The sequence below is a fragment of the Delphinapterus leucas genome, chromosome 19 (genome assembly GCF_059928025.1).
Source record: "Delphinapterus leucas isolate spDelLeu-1000000601 "Yukka" chromosome 19, BTC_Dleu_Yukka2, whole genome shotgun sequence".
In the NCBI taxonomy this organism is placed as follows: domain Eukaryota; kingdom Metazoa; phylum Chordata; class Mammalia; order Artiodactyla; family Monodontidae; genus Delphinapterus; species Delphinapterus leucas.
In genome coordinates this window covers 17,041,725-17,063,315 of record NC_143147.1, presented here as the reverse complement: position 1 = coordinate 17,063,315, position 21,591 = coordinate 17,041,725, and the positions used below count along the sequence as shown (strand labels likewise).

The window sequence follows — 21,591 nt, the reverse complement described above, 5'->3', positions numbered from 1 at the left end:
TGACTGGCTCTTGTCACTTACCATAGTTCTTTCAAGGTTCATCTATGTTGTACTATCAGTATGTCATTCCTTTTTATGGAGGAATAACAAAAACAATTTGTTTATTCATGTATCAGTTGACGGATATGTGGTTGTTCGTCACTTTTTGACTACTATGAATAATGCTGCTATGAAAATTCACATAGAAATTTATGTATGGACATGTTTTCTTACGAAAACATGGACATGTTTTCTTTTCTCTTGTATATACTTAGAAGTGGAACTGCTGGGTCAAATGGTAACTCTATGATTAACCATTTGAGGAACTGAAAGGCTGTTTTACAAAGTTACTAGACCATTTAACATTCCTGTCAGCAATGTATGAGGGTTTTGATTTTCCACATCTTTGCCAACTCTTGTTATTAACTGACTTGGATATAGCCATCTTAATGGGTGTGAAGTGGCATCTCATTGTAATTTTGTGCTTCCCTGGTAGATAATGACATTGAGCATCTTAACATGTGCTTACCGACCATTTATGTATCTTCTCTGGTAAATGTCTATTCAGAACTGTTCACCATTTTTAATTGGGCTGTCTTTTATTATTGAATTGTAAGAGTTCTTTATATAAGCTAGATAAAAGTCCCTTATCTGATAAAATATTTGCAAACTTTTCTCCCATTTGGTGGATTGTCTTTTCACTTTTTGGATAGTGTACTTGGGAGCATAAAATTTTTTAATTTTTCACAAAGTCCAACTTATCTAATTTTTCATTGTTTGTTTCTGCTTGTAGTGTCACATCTAAGAAATCACTGCTGAATCCAAAGTCACAAAGATTTACCCCTACATTTTCTCCTAAGAGTTTTATAGCTTACTTTTTAAACCTAGGGTCCTTGACACTTTTGTAGATGCCAGGGATCCAATGTCCTTCTATAGCATGTAGACATCCAGATGTCTCAATACACTTCATTTAAAAGATGATTCCTGCCCTGCTAAATTGTTTTGGCACCTTGCAGGAAATCAATTTTTCGTATATATTTCTGGATTCACAATTCTATTACACTGAATTACTCCTATCCTTATACCAGAACCACACACTATCTTGATTACTGTTGCTTTGTAGTAAGTTTTGTGATTCCTCCAACTTTGTTTTCCAAGAATATTTGGCTGTTCTGGATCCCTAGCATTTTCACACAAATTTTAGAGTCAAACTGTCAACTTCTACAAAGAAAGCAACTGAGATACTGAAAGACACTGCATTACATCTGTATATCAGGGGAGTATTGCTAATGCTAAATCTTTTGATGTGTGAACATGGGATGTCTTTCCAGTTATTTAGACCTCTAAGTTTTTTTTCACCAGTGTTTTTGAACTTCCCAGAGTGTAAGTGTACAATAAGTACACTTGTTAAATTTCTTTATTATTCTTTTTTTTTTTTTTTTTGGCCACACCACACAGCATGTGGGATCTTCCCGGACCAGGGATTGAACCTGTGCCCCCTGCAGTGGTGCAGTGGAAGCGTGGACTCTTAACCACTGGACTGCCAGGGAAGTTCTATTATTCATTTTTGATGCTATTGTAACTGAAATTGTTTCCTTAATTTCATTTTCAGATTACTCGTTGCAAGTGTATGGAAATACAACTGGTTTTTGTATATTCATCTTGTATCCTGCAACCCTGCTGAATTCATATATTACTACAAATTTTTTTTTAGTGGATTCCCTATGATTTTCTATATAAAAGAGGTTATCTAATAGAAATAGTTTTACTTCTCCCTTCCAATCTGGATTCCTTTTTATTCCCCCACCCGCCCCGTTTCCTTTTGGCCTAATTGCTCTGGATGAATAGAAGTGGTGAAAGTGGACATCACTGTCTTGTTCCAATCTTACGGAGAAAGCATTCAGTCTTTAACCATTAAGTGTGATAACGTTAGCTTCGGGCTTTTTGTAGATGCCCTTTATCAGGTTGAAGTTTCCTTCTGTTCCTAGTTCGGTTAGTGTTTTTATCATAAAAGGGTGTTGAATTTTGTCAAATGCCTTTTCTGTGTCTTTAGAGACAATCTTAAGTTTTTGTTTTTCATCCTATTAATGTGGTGCGTTACATTAACTGATTTTTCAGGTATTGAACCAACCTTGCATTGTTAGGATAAATCCAATTTAGTCATGGTATATGATTCTTCTTATGTGTTGCTGAATTTCTTGCTAATATTTTGTTGAGGATTTTTGCATCTATATCCATAAGGAATATTGGTCTGTAATTTTTTGGTTTTGTTTTTTGCTTGTGATGTCCATGTTGTTTTGATATAGGGTAATAATACTAGCTTCATAAAATAAGTATGGAAGTGCATCCTCCTGTCTACTTTTTAGGAGAGTTTGAGAAGAATTAGTATTAATTCTTTGAACATATGGTAAAATTCACTACTTAAGCCATCTGAACCTAGGCTTTTCTTTTCATATTTTGTGGGTAGTTTTTAAATTACAAATTCAATCTCTTTATTTGCTATGGGTCTAATTCAGATTTTCTACTTCTTCAGTCGGTATTTGTATCTTTCTAGGAATTTGTCCACTTCCTCATTCACAGTATTCCCTTACACTTCTTTTTAATTTCTGTAAGGTCAGTAGTAATGGCCCTGTATTCATTTCTTGGTCAATCTAGCTAAAGATTTGTCAATTTGTTGGTCTTTCCAAAGAAAGCACTATCAGTTTCATTGATTTTCATCACTGATTTTTCTATTCTGTACTTCACTGATTTTTTACTTTAATCTTATTAATTCCTTCCTTCTACTTGCTGTAGGTTTCATTAACACTTTTTCCAGTGTCTTAAGGTGAAAGATTAGTGATTTGAAATATTTCATTTTTTATACAGGCATTTATAGTTACATATGTCTAAGGACTGATGTAGCTGCATCACATAAGGACTGGAATGGTATGTCTACAATTCCATTTATCTCAAAGCATTTTCTAATTTTCTTTGTGATTTCTCTTCCAGCTACTGACTACTCAGGAGTGTATTACCTAATTTCCACATATTTGTGAGTTTCCCAAATTTCATTCCATTGTGGTCAGAGAACAAACATTGTATTATCAATCCTTTTATACTCACATCTTCTACTTCCTTGTTGATCTTCTCCGTGGAATACTGAAAAATACAACTCTTATTGTCAAACTGTGTTATCTCTCCCTTCATTTCTGTCAGTTTGCTTCCTGTATTGTGGGACTCTGTAGTTAGATGTGTATGTAACTATTTTGTCTTCCTGATGGATCGGTCCTTTGTCACTATAAAATGTCATTCTTTACTACCATTTTTGGTTTAAAATCTATTTTCCCTGATATTAGTATGGTCTTTCCAGCTTTCTTATTGTTGCTGTAGGCAAAATACATTTTTTTCAGACTTTCACTTTCACTCTATTTGTATCTTTGAATCTAAAATGTATCAACTAGACAGCATATAGTTGGATCTTGTTTTATTAACCACTCTGAAACTCTCTGCCTTTTGTTTGGATTCGTTAATCCATTCACATTTAATACTATTAATGTCACAATATTGTTGGATTTAAGTTTGCAACTTTTGTTTACTGTATCTTATGTCCTTTTGCTCCTGTTCTTCTTTCATTGCTTTCTTTTGACTTAAGTGAATAATTTCTAATGTAACATATTAATTCCTTTCAAAATTGTTTCATTGTATTTTCTTGTGTTATTTCTTTAGTGGTTGCTCTAAGGCTTACCATGTACATCTATTTATTTTAATATTTATTTATTTATTTAGGCTGCACCGGGTCTTAGTTGCAGCACATGGGATCTTCATTGTGGCATGCAAGATCTTTTTAGTTGCAGCATGTGGACCTCTTAGTGGCAGCATGCAAACTCTCAGCTGCAGCAGGCATGTGGGATCTAGTTCCCTGACCAGGGATCAAACCCAGGCCCCCTGCAATGGAAGCACAGAGTCTTACCCACTGGACCACCAGGTAAGTCCTATTACCATATACATCTTAATAGAATCTACTTCAGATTTGTATAACCCTAATACCCATGAAACATAGAAATGTTACTCCTCTATAGCTCTCTTCACTTTTTCCATGTCTATGCTATTATTGCTATATACACTGCCACCTATATATGTTATACACCCAATGATACACTGCTATACTTATTGCTTCATATAATTGTCTTTAAAAATCTGAGAAAAGAAAGGAGACCAAGTATATATTTATACCATCTATTATATCACCCTTCTTATATACCATTTCTGGCTTTCTCCACTTGATCTTGTGCGTTGGAATTACTATCTGGTGTCATTTCCTTAGTCCAATATAGCTTTCCTCCCATCCAACTCCTTTGTGCTGATATTGGCAAATATACTAAATTTCCATATGCTATGGGCTCAATAAAGCAAATATAAATATATGTGTATATGTATTTTATGTGTATATATATACATATAAAAAATACACAATTACCTTTACTGGGGACTCTGTTTTTCTCATGTGAATTCAAATTACTGTCTATAATTACTTGCTTTCAACTGAAGAACTTCCTTTAGTATTTTTTATAAGGCAGTCTGCTAAGAAAAAAATTCTCTCCGTTTTTTGGGTTTTTGTTGTTGTTGTTGTTTTTTTGTGGTATGCAGGCCTCTCACTGTTGTGGCCTCTCCTGTTGCAGAGCACAGGCTCCGGACGCGCAGGCTCAGCGGCCATGGCTCACGGGCCCAGCCGCTCCGCGGCATGTGGGATCTTCCCAGACCGGGGCACGAACCCGTGTCCCCTGCATCGGCAGGCGGACTCTCAACCACTGCGCCACCAGGGAAGCCCCTCTCATGTCTTTTAATAAATTAATTTTAATAAATGTTTTTAAAGTTATAAGCTTATTTTCAAAGTATTGTTTTAGCTGCATCCCACAAGTATATTCATTGTATTCTAAATATTTTGCAATCTTCATTATGACTTCCTCTTGAACTCATGAGCAACGGGAATGCATTCTTAGTTTCCAAACTTTAAAAAACATTTACATTGCTGCTTAAAATCTTTCTAACTGCAATAGGTAACAAAACATGGTAAGTAGCTTGACTTTTAAAATATGTTGAGTATTCCTTTGAGATATACACAATATTTTAAGTGCTCCTTATGAATATAAAAGGATGTATATTTTCAGTTTCTTGGGTACATCATTCCTAGGAGATCAAACTTTTTAAAATTCCGTTGCTCAAAGTTGTTGTATCTACCTACTGCTTGATCTAGCAATTGATATAATGTTAAACATCTCATATGTGTGCAGTTATCAACTTCTTGTAATTCTATCACCTTTTGTTTCTTTATGACATGCCATGGCTATTTTGTTAGGTACAGACAAGTTCATGATTATTACATTCTCTTTGTAGACTGTTTCATTCATTGTGAAATACCCTTCTATGTCCCCGCAATGCTGTTTGCCATAAGTTCCAATTTTGTTATTATTGCCTCATTTGTTTTATTTTCTTCTTTTAAAAAATTAAAATGAACTCAGAAGTTTTTTGGTTTTGTTTTTTATAGTCAGATTTATTAGTTTCTATGGTTGGTACTGTTTCTCATATCCTATATGTTCCCTCTATGTTTACTTTTCTTGTAAATGTTATCTTTACTAGTTCTTCTGGTGATTTACGTGGGCGATAAATGCTCTCAGTTTTTGTATGCCTGAAATATCTTATTTGCTCTCCCTCTTAAATAATTTAGCTGTACATAAAATTTTAGGTTGACAACTGCTTTTTCTCTGCACTCTGAAGATCTTATTTCATTGTCTCCAGGCATCTATTCTGCTTATGTGGTATCTCCTGTCAGCATAATTATTACTTCCCTCTGGTAGCTTTCAACATTTTCTTTTCATTCTTGAGGTTCCACGGTTTAAGATGCGTCAAAGTATGAATTTACTATTATTTACCCTACTTGGTACTCAGTATTTATGTTGAGGACTCACTACTGTTTCTTAATGCTTGAAAAAATCTCAGTTATTATCTCCTCAAATATTCTCTACTACTCCCTCCATTATCTTCTCCTGGAATTCTTTTTGATGTGTGTTGGAGACTCAACTCATCCTCTGTGTCAATTGCTCTTTGATATTTCTCTGTCTCACTGGGAGGGAGAACTCCTCAATACCATTTTCTAATTTTTAAAATCTGTGTCTACCATTTAAACCATCTACTTACCTTATTTCAATTTATTTATTGTTTCCAAGATTTCTAATGGTTTTTAATTTTTAAAATATACTCTAATTTTATTTCCATATCTAAGTACCAACTTAAGGCATCTGAACCATAAATATCTTCCTAAACCTAGCTTTTAACTATTGCTCTGGTTAGTTAGCGTCAGAGCTTTATATATGTTATAACCATGTACAAAATCCTTTTGAACACCACTAGAAAATTCCACTGTCTTCTGGTGACTAACATGAGCTCTATTTCTACTATTCTCCTTCAAATTGAGAACTCTATGGCCTTTTGTTTGCTCCCTCGTGTAACAGGCTCTTACTCATTGCCCAAGACTGAGGATTTCCAAAACACAAACACTGTTGCAGTGCCAAGCTTTGTACTGAAATTGGTTAAAGCAGAAAGCTAAATCAAAAACATTTTTTTGAAAGCTAAATCCCTTTTTCAAGTTCAACAGAAAACCAACAAAACTTTCAGAAATATTTATAACATTCCCAGTTGAAGAAGCTGGGAAAAGAATGGGTACTAAGGCAGGAACAGACAGTAAGAGGAGTCAAGAGGTAATAATCCCTTTTATTAGCACTCCTCATTACTATTTGCACTTATATTTCAGCCACTCTCCAAATAAATGAAAGCACAGCTATTACAACGCCAAAGCAAAACCTATTCTTATTGGGAAAAACACCAGTGTTTGGACTTCTGGGGTTACTGTGACCTGGTTTGCTGAAAGATAAAACAAAGACTACTGAACACATCAAAACCATGGCTTATACTGTTATCACCTGTGACAATCACAGAAGACTAGATATATACTTCATGCAATAATATAAGCTGCTGCTTTAGAGGACATCTTTCAATTTGTTTTTTATTATGATATAGGCAATCAGCCAAGCCATAAACTAAATCAACATTTACCTTTTACACACTGTGCAAATTTCTTTAGAAATGACACCAAAAACTCTTAAAAAGGATCACAGTATTCCCTTTGAAATTTTGTAATAAGTTACCTCACCTGTTCTTTATGGCCAGTTTAAGTTCATTGAGAACTTCAGATAGTAAAGATACAATAGTACACATACAGATTATTTATTGGGTCTAGACGCAGTCAAAGCAATTTAACATAGCAGGCATGTTTTTGAACAAACCCATATTACAAGCTGCTTAGAGATATAAAACTGCAATTGATAATGTATTTCAGAAATGAGAGGTTCTTAGTCATTTTCATTTCTTCAGAATTTTACAGAAAAGTCAATTTTGTAATTTAAAAAAAGAAGATAAGGAAACAAAGGAAACCCTAGCATCTTTATTTGGGGATAGAGAAAAACAGAAAGCAAAATGAACAAACTTTGGACAAGATAAACTTGAATTTATTGGATAAGCAAAGACTGAAAGAAAAAAAGTGTAGAGAGGATGATCAAGCGTCAGAATTATTGGTTGTGAGAAGTAAAGAGAAAAGAGAATGCCACTAGCTAGTATCACAGTGAGTTTGAATTGGTCATCAGAGGAAATACTGCCACGACCTCATACATACACACTAAAATGTATTACACTCACCCTGACAAGAACAGACCATTGCACAGAGTTTAAAGTAGTATTTCATCAATTCAAGGTTAAAACAAAATTTAAAAGGAAGATGTTAAAAAATTCACATGAACATACTGAAGAACTGGACAGAACTCATTTCTCAGGACAACAACATATATTCAAATAACAATGATAGCGTGCAAAATGTATTATCTACCCCAGTAGACTATACTTTCTTGAAGATGAAAACCATATTTCATTCATCCCAACCTCCACAGTGCCTTGCAGACTGCCACCATGCCTAGACAGGAACACCAGCTTTCCCATGTCCTTATCATCCTATGGAGGAACAAACTTAATAGGGAACAGCCAGCCCTCCTGCAACCCACAAGAAAACAGAATCCCATCCCACACTAGAGTCAGTAAACCTTTCCAAGCCACGGGCTGAATTCTGTGAGGCCTAGGAATCTTCCATCTTATTGAACAGTGGCTTTCAAACTGCTTTTACCATAATTCACAGCAAAACATATATTTTATCACACAACTCTATACATACGTGTGTATATGTAACTGAAACAAAAAATTTTGTTCAATTATACTTACTTAACCTTTCCAAGTAAATAACGTGCTGTTACTTTCCACTGCATTTCTTTTTAAAACTTGCTGGTCACAACGCACTCAATTTTGCTATCCATCAAAGAGTTACAACATGTAGTCTGAATAACACCACTTCAGGACAGTGGTCTTCAAAGTGGGGTACACCCGAGGGGGTATGTAAAGACTTTCCAAGGGATTCATAGGCACATGTTGTTTTAAAGGAATCAAACTCTAGATCCTCAACTTCCATAAATAATCTTTCCTAAAACAGAGAGCTATTTATGTGTAGATTCTCTTTGGCCACGTTCCTTTTCTTAACACCCTTCTCCCTACTTAACAAATGAAAGGCTTTCACCCATCCTGAGTTTTACTATGGTTCACTACCTTACTGTGTAAAAACTTCTCTGTGATATCAAACCAGAGGAACAATTTAAAATATCAATGTCAGTAACAAAAAAGTGAATGACTGGGCTTCCCTGGTGCCTCAGTGGTTAAGAATCCGCCTGCCAATGCAGGGGACACAGGTTCAAGCCCTGGTTCGGGAAGATCCCACATGCCGCAGAGCAACTAAGCCCGTGTCACAACTACTGAGCCTGCGCTCTAGAGCCCGCGAGCCACAACTACTGAGCCCACATGCCACAACTACTGAGGCCCACGCGCCTAGAACCCGTGCTCCACAACAAGAGAAGCCACCGCAATGAGAAGCCTGCACACCGCAATGAAGGGTAGCCCGCGCTCGCCGCAACTAGAGAAAGCGCGCGTGCAGCAACGAAGACCCAACACAGCCAGAAATAAATGAATAAATAAACTTATTTTTTAAAAGTGAATGACTAATAACTGGGTAACGAATCTTTTGGCAGGTCATGTGGATTGCAAAGTCTATTTCAACAAAACTGAAAGAAGATCTATTTGAGTTGTCAACCTACAGAATAAAAATATTTTTGAAGCTAGAGCACTATGTGATTTAACACGTAATTCAGAAAGAGTTAAGAGAATAACAGTCACTATTAAAAAAAAAAACCCACTTCTATTTCCGTCTACTTATTTATGAGATCAAGGGCTTAACTTATATCTTTTTTTTTTTTTTTTTTGCCACACCGTGCGGCTTGTGGGATCTCAGTTCCCTGACCAGGGATTGAACCTGGGCCATAGCAGTGAAAGCCCAGAATCCTAACCACTAGGCCACCAGGAAACTCCCAACTTATATCCACTAAAAAAAAAAAACTGAAACATACCTTTTTCTAGACATTAATAATATTCACCAGAGGTTAATGACTTAATTGGGAGGGAGAAGCAATATATCTCATAAGACCTGCATTTCCAATAATTTTTACAACTTAATAATTATTTTTTAAATGCGTACAATATTTATGTAATCAATTGTCTACTTTAACTGTAATGATATCTCAATACAAAAGAAATTTATATGCATATTTTTATTGCAGAGACGTCTGACCCATTTTTTTTAATGGCTTCCAAGCACAAAATATTACTTTAGGCCAGTGGTTCTCAAAGTGTGGCCCCTGAACCAACAATATCAGCATCACCCGGTAACTTTCTAGAAATGCAAATTCTAGGATCCCACAGACCTAGTGAATCAGAAACTCTGGGGGTGCGGCCCAGCAATCTTTGTTTTAACAAACCCTATAGGTAAAATTCTGATGCACACTCAGGTCTGTGTGCTAAAAAACACTTTTTAGAATAAAATTCTGAGGGAGACATTAAAAAAAAAACACCTAACACAAGGAGGAGAAAAATGTAAAATTCCTGAAGAATTTATTCACGTATTTTTTATTAAATGGATGGTGATGGATATTAAATCACTATGATTCCACTGGATATGTTTAAAAGCATGAGTTTTAATTTAAATTGTCAGTGTTAACAATACGATAGAATTTACATCCTTTGAATTTTTTACGTTTAAAATTAAAAATTTTTTAAGGTGTGAGGGATGTTTATAATCATTTTACAGAGTATATAAACTTAAAAGTTGAAGGATCACTGGTCGAGAGTAGTGGTCCTCAAACTGTGGCCCTTGGACTGACCATACTGCAGTCGCCTACAAGTTTATTAGAAATGCAAATTCTCAGGCTCCAGCCCAACATACCGTGTTCCAACAAGTTCTCCAGGTGATTTTCATCCAGTTTAAAGTTTGAGAGCTGCTGGTCTATACTAGAGCAGTGGTTCCCAAAATCTGGTGTGCATCTGAATTACCTGGTGAGCGTCTTAAAACACTGACTGCTAGACCCTAATCCCAGAGTGTCTGGCTCAATAAGTCTGGGGTAGGATCCAACATTTTGCATTTCTAACAAGTTTCCCAGGAGATAATAATGCTGATGCTGCTATTCCACAATCACACTTTGAGAATCACTCACTGGTCTAGAGGGCTGTGGAAATCATATCTATACTTTCCTATGTCAATACCCAAAATGTAAACCCTTTCCCTCATCCTTCAGAGTAGATCTCCCTCGTGATATGATCTCATACATTGGCCTTATACACTTTGCTTTTTTTTAAACAACTCACTATTACTTAATCTGTTTTCCTCAGTAGAGTTCAACTCCTGTGAGTAAAAAAGCCACATGAATCTTGCCCCTTCTGTATACCCAGCACTTAGGCACAATGCCCACCTCATAGCAGGTATTAAACATATTAACTGATAATTAACATTTGTTGAATAAATTACATGAAATGTCAGTTTTACTATAACACAGCTAAGGCTATTACTAGAATGCCAACAGTCCTGATTTGCCCGGGGCTATCTCCCAAGTGCTAAGAGGACTGAAGTCCTGTGTCCCAGGACTATCTAGCCTACCATCTTAAATATCATCAAGGGCAAAAGACAAAGGACTATCTGAATAACGCATTATTCAACTTGTTTTTCAATTTCATTATTAACCCTAGCCTCTAAATAGGCTTCTATTATACTATGCAAGTAGAAATAAAATCAAGATTTATTCAATGATAAAATTAACATTGTACTACCAAGAAACTTGACATTTTAAGGCAGTTTTAGTATGGGGGTTAGGGGAAGACTTATAAACTTACCCTCTTTAGCCAAATACAACTCTTTAAATTTTGCTCTCTTTTGATTAAATTCTTGCTCAAGCTGCTGCTTTGCACGTAAAAATTCTGCATTAATTTTTTCCAATTCTGCTACCCGTTGCTGAAGAGAAACTGGAAAGAAAAATACTAGTTAACAAGTAATAACTTTTATTCATAAATTAAGTTACAAGAATAAATTAGTATTGTGGCTACACATTTCTATAATGAAACAAGTGGTCAACCTTCTTCCAAAGATCTAATATATTCTAGGAAATTCTAATTTTTCAAAAAAGACACTTCTCCTAGACTTAATACACACATTGTGAGTGAATCATGTAAAGTGAAACAGCACATATATGGAGAATCACATAAGGCGAATTTCCCAAAAGAAAGCTTCTAAGTTCCTTTGTATAACTGACAGAATGTCAATCCACTTACAGAATTGTTAAATTTTGGATTATTTGGGCTATTTACCCCACAAATGAACCCACTACCAATCTTGCTAGCTTCTGTCTCTCTCAAGTATTATGAGCAAAATCTAAAGGGCACCCTGATTAGGACAGCCATACCAGCCTGAACTACTCTCCCAATTTCAAGATGATTCATTACCATTATACTGAAATCATAATCAAGAAACCTTTCATATAGAAAGGATACAGAATCATACATTCTGTATGAACTCTCAATGACTGGGAGATTATCTGGTTTTTAGATTAACTTGATTGTGGTATGGCAGGGATTGGGACACATTTTTACTTTAGGGGCTCTATAATTTGGCCACAGCTAATTATATAAACACCTATTCTGACCAAACCCAGAGGGTCTTTTGGTTCAAGGAGAGGGAAATTCAGGAGTCCAAACCCCTGACCTCCTCCTTTTCCCCAACAGCAACCTAGCCACAAAGCTATGACCCTAATCGCTCCAGGGGATACTTATCAGTACTAACACCTCTGCCTGATTACCTAGGTCAGCAGAGGTCTCAGTTCCCTACAACGAGCCACCCCCAGATAATCATGATTTACTAAAATTTTAACCATGATCTGAGATTATCTCTGAAGGTCTTCCCCCCACAACCTATTACTCAATTTAATTGAGATTATAATTTTATAACACACAGAAAAAAGACTGGAAAAAATGCACCAATGATTTGTCTATGAGAAATAGAATTATGGCTCATTAATTTCTTCCATGTGCTTTTCAAAGTTCTCTACAACTCCCTTGATAATAAACAATTAACTAAAACCACTATTTGCTCATTCCCATGACATCTTCAGACTAGCTTCACTACAGATCTAACAGCATCGATGCAATCCATGGCAAAAAAAGGAAATGACAGCTGCTTTGAGTTCCATGTCATTAAAGGTAAGGAGTCATTTTGAGGAGCAAACATCTAGGATCTTTAGGTCAAAGCAAAGAATGACATCTGGTCATCTGAACATGTGCTAACCTTCGGAGAAAGACAAGGATGGAGAATCCACTGGAAGGAGGAAACGTGCAGTTATTTCATATTTACCATTTGAAATCATGAAGGAAATGGGTTCTCTGTGCTATTTACTTGTCTTGGTATTTTTATTGTCCAATTCCAATTGTTAAATAAATTAAGCAAATTTTCCACTTAACATTTTAAAGTTACTGGTACCTACTGATTAATACATGGGTTAAGGAAGGGCACTGGAAAATAAAGAAGAAAAAGCAGGATCCCTCTGTTCTTACTTTTCCCTAACAACTACATTCCCACCCACTACTACCTTCTACTAAAACACACTCACATACACACACACACAAAACGTCCATACCTTTCAACATTATATTTATATTTAGGAGCGAAGGCTAATGAATCAATAAAAACTAAAATGCAGCCTTTAAAATTACAGCCAATAAAGATTACACGTGTTTCCACTACTCCCAACGCTGTCCTGGCTCTGACCCACAGTTCAGGCGCCATCCACACCCACAGGTCTCGCTGCCTCTCTCACGATTCAGAACAAATTTCAATTCCAGGAGTCATGATCCCATTGAGGATACACCAAGTAACTCCCTTATTTGTTTTCTTAATAAAAAAACTTAAAATCCCCCCCCAAAATTTTTTTAAAATCCACCTCAAGTACTTCTAACATACTGCAACTCTACAACACAAAGGCCAAAACAACTGCTTTTTACAAGAATGCCTCTACTGCTATATGTAGAAAAATCAATTCACCTTGCATAAGACAGAAAGTTTACAAACAGGCATATCCTATATCATAATGCATGAGCAACCAACCACAAATCAAACTGAAAACAGATCTCATCACACAAAATACTTTATTATTTTTCTAACATGGTGACGAGCAGTTCACAATAACTGGCTAATAGTTCATGTAAAAACCACTTAGCCTGGCATATAGAAAAAAAAGGACGTTAGCTGTAAACTAGTGAGATTTACTGATATTAAATGAATAAGGAGAGACTTCCATGGTGGTCCAGAGGTTAAGACTCCACTCTCCCAATGCAGGGGGCCAGGATTCGATCCCTGGTCAGGGAACTAGATCCCACGTGCCACAGCTAAAGATCCCGTGTGCCACAATTAAGACCTGGTGCAGCCAAATAAATAAATAATTTTTTTTTTAATGAATAAGGGAAAACAGCAGAGTGATCAACTGGCTTTGACAAAAGACCAGAAGTCACTTCCAGCCTCATGATTCTGACTCAGTTCCATGCTTAGACTTCCAGCTCATATCCTTCCCTACTACCATGTATCAACATGGACGAACTGTTAACACCAACTTCAACAATATTAAGCCTGCTGTAACTCACAGCTGACAGCTATTAGTATATCAGCCTTTGTTAAACATTCCACACATTCCGTATATTGTTACCTTCGTTTGAGTAATAAAAAAAAGAGGGACACTATGTTATGCAATGGCTTCCTTTTTTTTTTTTCTTCCCCCCTCCGCCTCCATACGCGGGCCTCTCACTGTTGTGGCCTCTCCCGTCGCGGAGCACAGGCTCCGGACGCGCAGGCTCAGCGGCCATGGCTCACGGGCCCAGCCGCTCCACAGCATGCAGGGATCTTCCCGGACCGGGTCACGAACCCATGTCCCCTGCATCGGCAGGCGGACTCTCAACCACTGCGCCACCAGGGAAGCCCTGCAATGGCTTCTTTTAATGCTTGATATCCAAAGGGAAAAATTATTACATCATTTATTCAAAATGTCTGCATTGGTGGTATAGGGGTGAGCATAGGTGCCTTCCAAAATGTCTGAATTAAGCAATACAGAAAGGAAAGAATAATATGGCAAATAAATGAAGGAAATATTCAATAATTCTTAGGTATATCTCCTTCCCTAATTTTGATATGAATGGGAGAATATGTAATAACTTAAAAATATCTTTAAGCCTCAAGCTGTGTCCTACTATTACATTCCTCTAAGAGTGTACTAAATTTGATGAGACACTATCAATGGGAAAAGAAAAAAAATACAGTCTAGATCAAATACTACTACAATCAGAATCTTTTTGTTTAAAAATGTTCAAGATCCAAGAAAACACCTATTTCAAGGAAGAAAGCGTAACTCCAGTGGAACAAAAGAATCTGAACAGTTCCTGAAACTCAGAAGTCTTAACCTGTGTATCACTGGCTTTTAAAATGAAACTGTTGGGCTTCCCTGGTGGCGCAGTGCTTGAGAGTCCGCCTGCCGATGCAGGGGACACGGGTTCGTGCCCTGGTCCGGGAAGATCCCACATGCCGCGGAGCGGCTGGGCCCGTGAGCCATGGCCGCTAAGCCTGCGCGTCCGCAAATGGGAAAGGCCACAACAGTGAGAGGCCCCCGTATCGCAAAAAAAAACAAAAAACAAAAACAAAAAAAAACAAAGTAAAATGAAACTGTTAAGTATGGTAGGTACGTACACCCATCCAATGGAATAATATCAAGTCAGAAAAATTACATTAAAAGATTAAGACACAAAATTAGATATAATATGATCTTTGGAAAATATATGTATTTAAAAAAGACTGGCAAGAATATGCCAAATTATATTCAGAGTGGTTGCCTTTCTGAATCAAAGCATAATTAAAAGGATAAATTAGGGACTTCCCTGGTTGGTGCAGTGGTTAAGAAGCTGCCTGCCAATGCAGGGGACACGGGTTCCATCCCTGCTCCAGGAAGATCCCACATGCCACAGAGCAACTTAAGCCCATGCGCCACAACTACTGAGCTTGCCCTCTAGAGCCCATGAACCACAACTACTGAAGCCCGTGCATCTAGAGCCCATGCCCCACAATGAAAAAAGCCACTGCAATGAGAAGCCCATGCACTGCAACGAAGAGTAGCCCCCGTTCGCCGCAACCAGAGAAAAAGCCCGCAAGCAGCAACGAAGATTCAACGCAGCCAAAAATAAATAATTTTTTAAAAAGGGATAAATTACATTGATTGGGTTTAAATTAAAAGATAATAAGGTGCTTCATCTTTTTTTTAGTTTTACTGATTATAATTTTATCTTATTAATCCATCTCAATCTCTTTGCTCATAAAAAGTGCACATAAGTTACTTCAGTGGTCTTAAAATATTTTAACACACTATATAGTCATTTTTTAAAACTACACTTACATTTTCCCAGGACAAACAATTTGCTAAAACAGATAAATTTTCTAAAAAAATAATCTCTTCTGTTTCAGAAGTGGCCTTCCAGCTAGGAAACTACCTTCTCCCTGTACTCTGAAAACTAATCATGTCCAGCCTCTTTGAGGAATTACTAAAAATGATTATAATTTGCAGTAAATCTACCCACTGAATTGTGCTTTGTTTAGAGAATATTAAGTAAATCCACAATTACTTAGCATGCCTCAAGAAGGAAGGGGGAAAGAGAAAGTAAAGTAAAGCAGTCCACAAGCAGGTAACTGGGTTAACATTACCAATCACTTCACAATATTAGAGGAAACAGATATGGCACTTGGGAATCACTTTTTCCATAATACTAAAGATAATCATAAATTCTTTAGTGTAATAGAAAGTTGTCAATTCACTTCATATAATCCTCCAAACTCTGACTTTAGCAACTTTAAGAAACTGCATCCTTTTACCTTGTCCATTTACTCAGATGAACCATTCTGAAACAAAAAAACATCTGGTGATGAAGTTTACACAAAACGTCTTCTTAGCCTTCATTATGTGAACCAAAGTGAAAATCTTTATTTTCTTTATTCTTTTTTGCAACTCTCTTAAATAATTATGCATCATAATATTTCAGATAAAAGATAATAATACTTTTTAAATAATGGGTTTCAAATAAGAAAGTCAATTATTTCTCATGTAAAGATTAGGTGTTCATGTAGACAACTTGAAAATGTTGTTATAAATCTAGGAAAAATATTAAATGAAGAACTGGCACCAAATTTTAATCCAGGTGGAAAATGAGATGATGAAAAACTAATTAAGAAGTCTTCAAAAGGGCAAAAGCAGAATTAAGGATGGAAAAGACTGATTTGGGGGAGGGGTAGCAGGGGTGGCAAGGATAAAGGTGGGAAGAATCAAAAGACACAAGAATATTTTCTAATTTTCAGCCTCCCTAGAGATGTTAATGATCAAAATTAACTAATAACCTCTAGGCATTTGCAGTGTGGAATTTTCTGGGTCTAATTTTTAGTTTACATTATTGAGTGGGAATAATTAGGATCATAGTGTTGCAAGGATTTTAGAGATTATTCTAGTCCAGTGTATTTCAAACTAAATGTCAATCCATTAGTGAGTTGTTACATCAATTTAGTGATTAGCAATCTGCCTTTTATTTATTTATTTTATTTATTTGGGGGGGGCTGCATTGGGTCTTCGTTGCTGAGCGCAGGCTTTCTCTAGTTGCGGCGAGCAGGGGCTGCTCTTCGTTGCGGTGCGCAGGCTCCTCATTGCTGTGGCTTCTCGTTGCGGAGCACGGGCTCTAGGCGCCCAGGCTTCAGTAATTGCGGCACGCGGGCTTAGTAGTTGTAGCACACGGGCTTAGCTGCTCCGCGGCATGTGGGATCTTCCTGGGCCAGGGCTCGAACCCGTGTCCCCTGCATTGGCAGGCGGCTTCTTAAGCACTGTACCACCAGGGAAGCCCCAGCAGTCTGCCTTTTTTTTTTTTTTTTTTTTTTGCGGTACGCGGGCCTCTCCCATTGCGGAGCACAGGCTCCGGACTCGCAGGCTCAGCGGCCATGGCTTACGGGCCTAGCCGCTCCGCGGCATGTGGGATCTTCCCGGACCGGGGCACGAACCCATGTCCCCTGCATCGGCAGGCGGACTCTCAACCACTGCGCCACCAGGGAAGCCCCAGTCTGCCTTTTAAAGTTAATAAAATATAATAGGAAATATCAGCAACGCATTTAATATGGGTATGTTATTTCATAACTGGGTTGCAATGGAAAAAGTGTTTCTTACTGTGGAGAGAGGTTAAAATAGTTTGAAAACCACCAATTCCTAACTCATGTAGGAATCCATTTCTATAACAACACAGACATGTGATCATATGGCTTACACATGAACATAAATCTAATAACTCAGTTCACTGCCTCATGGGGTAGCCAATTCCACCATTAAGAGATTTTAGATTATCCTTCCCCCTTTACTTGGACAATTGGTCATCTGTTATAAATATCTGTTTTTAGTAACAGGACCCTATATCATCTTCCTGAGAGATCTTAGTTTTGGCCTACAGAATTAGCAAGGAAAATTTCTAATATCTAACATCTATACTTGCCCTCTCCTTTCTTCTCCAGATGAAACATCTCCTAACCCTTTAATAACTTCTAAATTCTTCATTATCTCAGTTGCTCTCTCTGAACACTACAGGTAGTCAAAATTCTACATAAAATAGGACACACTGATCCTAACTCAATTCCAGCTTAGTAGAAACATTATATCTGGGGGCTATATGCTTAATAATGTACTATAAATTTACCCTAGCTTTTTTTGGCCATGACTTCACATTGTCATTGTTAGCTCAGAAGATTAATGTTAATCTAACACTGTTCTTAAATCCTTTTCACTTAAACTTAAGCCAAGGCTTCCTCCAACCTATACTAGTGCGGTTCAGCCATACTGCAGAGTTTTGTTTGAAAACAAATTTTAAGTTAAAGCTAGAGATAGAGCCCTTTGGTGCATCACCCGAGATCTCAGGAGAGGTTGATACTGATATATTAGATTGCTCTATTAGTTAGAAATTCATTCCAACCATTCTCAGTATCAAATCACATTTCATCTTATCCATGATTTCATACCAGTATAGTCAAATGCCTTATTAAAATTCAAAAATAAGCCATCTACAATTTCAGACTCAGAGAGGCTTGTGCTTCAACCCAAACCCAAGCACTTTCATTATATGAACTGGGGAAAACAAGTTTAACCTTTCCAAGATTTCATTAAAATAAAGATGATACCCATTTTGCAGAGTATCACATGCAATGAGGATTAAATATACCATCATATAAAAGCAACTCACATATAAGAGGCACTCAAATGATAGTTACTATCAACAACTTCAGAATTTAAATAATTTCAGGTTGACAACTGTCCTTAAAAAAAATGGAGATGTACATTAGGCTCAACTTGTTCTAGAGATTCTTCCTATTGATAACTACAAAATCATTTTATTTTCTAAAATGTTCATAAATCACTTACTTAATAATCAATTCCTTTTTAAGTGTTCCAGAAATTGTATTTAAGCAAAGTTATCAATTAAGACAAGCAGGTAAACAAAGTTTTGAAAAAAGTCAAAAACAGAGAAAAGAAGCAACTGTGAGCAAAAGAATGGGGATTTCAGGGAATGTTCAGTAGATAAACAATGCAGTATAAACTATATTCCAGGCTCTATTCCTATATTTTTAAAGGCTATAAAGCTATATTCCACCATATACTCCCATATGGAATATATATTGACAGTGTGAACCATGCAAAGTCTGAAACAAATAAAGATAACTTGAAAAATTACCTATACACACTACTATATATTAAATAGATAACCAACAAAGACCTACTGTATAGCACAGTGAACTATACTCAATATTTTGTAATAACCTATAAAGGAAAAGAATCTGAAAAAGAATATATGCACACACACACACATAACTGAATCACTGTGCTGTATACCTGAAACTAACACGACATTGTAAATCAACTGTACTTCAATTTTTAAAAAAAGCTAACTATATGGTTGAAATAAACTATGGACATTTTTGAATACTGGTCAAGATATACAATACAGCTCAACCACAATTACATTCATTTTACCAGATAATTTTTAAATCACCTAAATTTCTGATTACATTTAGCCCAATTACCATAACTGTCAAAAGCCTATGTTCAACAGCTGATATAAATATGCATGGATAAAAATGGATAGTTACCTATTCAATTTGTACAAACTGGTATTATTCTACTTCTCAACTATTTCAAATACCAAATGCCAAGCCAGATGAAAAAGCATGATTGTGTCATTTGCAGAGACATGGATGGACCTAGAGACTGTCATACAGAGTGAAGTCAGTCAGAAAAACAAATATCGTATATTAACACATATGTGGTATCTAGAAAAATGGTATAGATGATCTTATTTGCAAAGCAGAAATAGATACACAGAGGTAGAGAATAAACAAATGCATACAAAGGGGAAGGGCAGGGCGTGTGGGATGAATTGGAAGACTGGGATTGACATATATACACTATTGATACTATGTATAAAATAGATAACTAATGAGAACCTACTGTATAGCACAGGGAGTTCTACTCAATGCTCTGTGGTGACCTAAATGGGAAGGAAATCCAAAAAAGAGGGGACATATGTATATGTATAGCTGATTCACTTTGCTGTACTGCAGACACTAACACAACATTGTAAAGCAACTATACTCCAAAATTAAACAAAAAAAAACTGGACAAAAAAAAGAAAAAGCATGACTCTCACTGGACTGATAAGCAGATATCAGTCTGCTTATATTATTATCAGATAATATTGGATATTTAAATATTTTAGAGCCCACTTACAAGACAAAGAAAGCTATCCAAAACTTAAATATCTTAAGTTTAAAACTTAAGGAAGGCTTACTTAAGGAAACAACCAAAAGAATTCAGTTTTCTGAATAACTGAATGCCTGTTAACTCTACTGGCATTCACAAGTAGAACTACATCATGCCACTTCAGGACCTGGCTTGGAACTCTGAGAATTCACTATCAGTGAAGTTGCATTTAATCCTTGCTTTGTGCTTGAATTAACCAACTGTCAGTAAGGTTGTTGGTGGGAATGCAAAATAGTACAACCACTTTGGAAAACAGTTTGGCTGTTCCTTACAAACACACATCTACCATATGATACAGAAATCCTACAAATGAAAAGATATTTCCACACAAAGATTTGTACACAAATGCTCGCAGCAGCTTTACTTATAATAGCCAAAAATTGGAAATAACCCAAATGCCCACTATAAATGGACCAATAATAGTGTATCCATACAATGGAATATTAGACAGCAACAAAAAGGAATGCATTACTAATCACACAACACAGCTAAATCTCAATAACATCATGCTCAGTGAAAGAAATCAGATACAAAAAGTATGATCCCACTTATATGAAATTCTAGAAAAGGCAAAACTATAATGACAGAAAGCAGATCAGCATTTGCCCAGAAGTGGGGGGAGGAATTTAACCACAAAGTGTCATGAAAGAACTTTTTGGGGTAAAACGTTCTATAAAACAATTATGGTGATGGTTACAAACTATATAGGTTTGTGAAAACTCATGAATCTATACAGTTAAAACTAGTAAATTTTAGCATAAATTATTTTTTAATCAGCTTTATTGTGGTATGTGTTTACAATCACAAGAATAAATTAGTGCTTGGTAACAGCCTAAATGCTATCCTCATAGCCAGTTTTATTATCCTCATAGCACTTATCACTATCTGAAATTATTTCTCTAAATATCTGACTGTTTAAATATTGCTCCATACTCAAGCAGACCCTCAGTGAAAACTGAGACTTTATGTATTCTGCTCGTTGCTACATTTCTAACACCTAGAACTGTGGCTAGCACATGGAAGGTGTTCAATAAACATTTACTAAATAAATAAGTAAATGAAAAAGTGAGCTGGAATAACTAAAACCCACTGATGAAGAGGAACATAAGTCAGGATTTTAAAAGATAGCAAGGATCTAAAGAAGCAAAGGACAGAAGAGTATTCAACTGGGAACAATCAAAGGCAAAGGGAGCAAGACAGTAATGCATATCTGTCTAGGAGCCAGCAAGCAAACATCTCTGACATG

At 36.4% G+C, this 21,591-nt stretch overlaps 1 protein-coding gene across 2 annotated transcripts in view; it reads right to left on the bottom strand.

Annotated features, from left to right (window-relative positions):
• RABEP1 (rabaptin, RAB GTPase binding effector protein 1) overlaps window positions 1-21,591 on the bottom strand; it is a 98,028-nt gene that overhangs the window by 51,247 nt on the left and 25,190 nt on the right. Inside the window, exon 2 of one of the 2 annotated variants that reach the window (XM_022596080.2) lies at window positions 11,323-11,451. The exons of the other annotated variant lie outside the window; for it this stretch is intronic. Within the exon in view, the coding sequence (XP_022451788.1) occupies window positions 11,323-11,451 (129 nt within the window). The remainder of the gene's footprint in view (window positions 1-11,322; window positions 11,452-21,591) is intronic. 2 annotated transcript variants of the gene reach the window in all.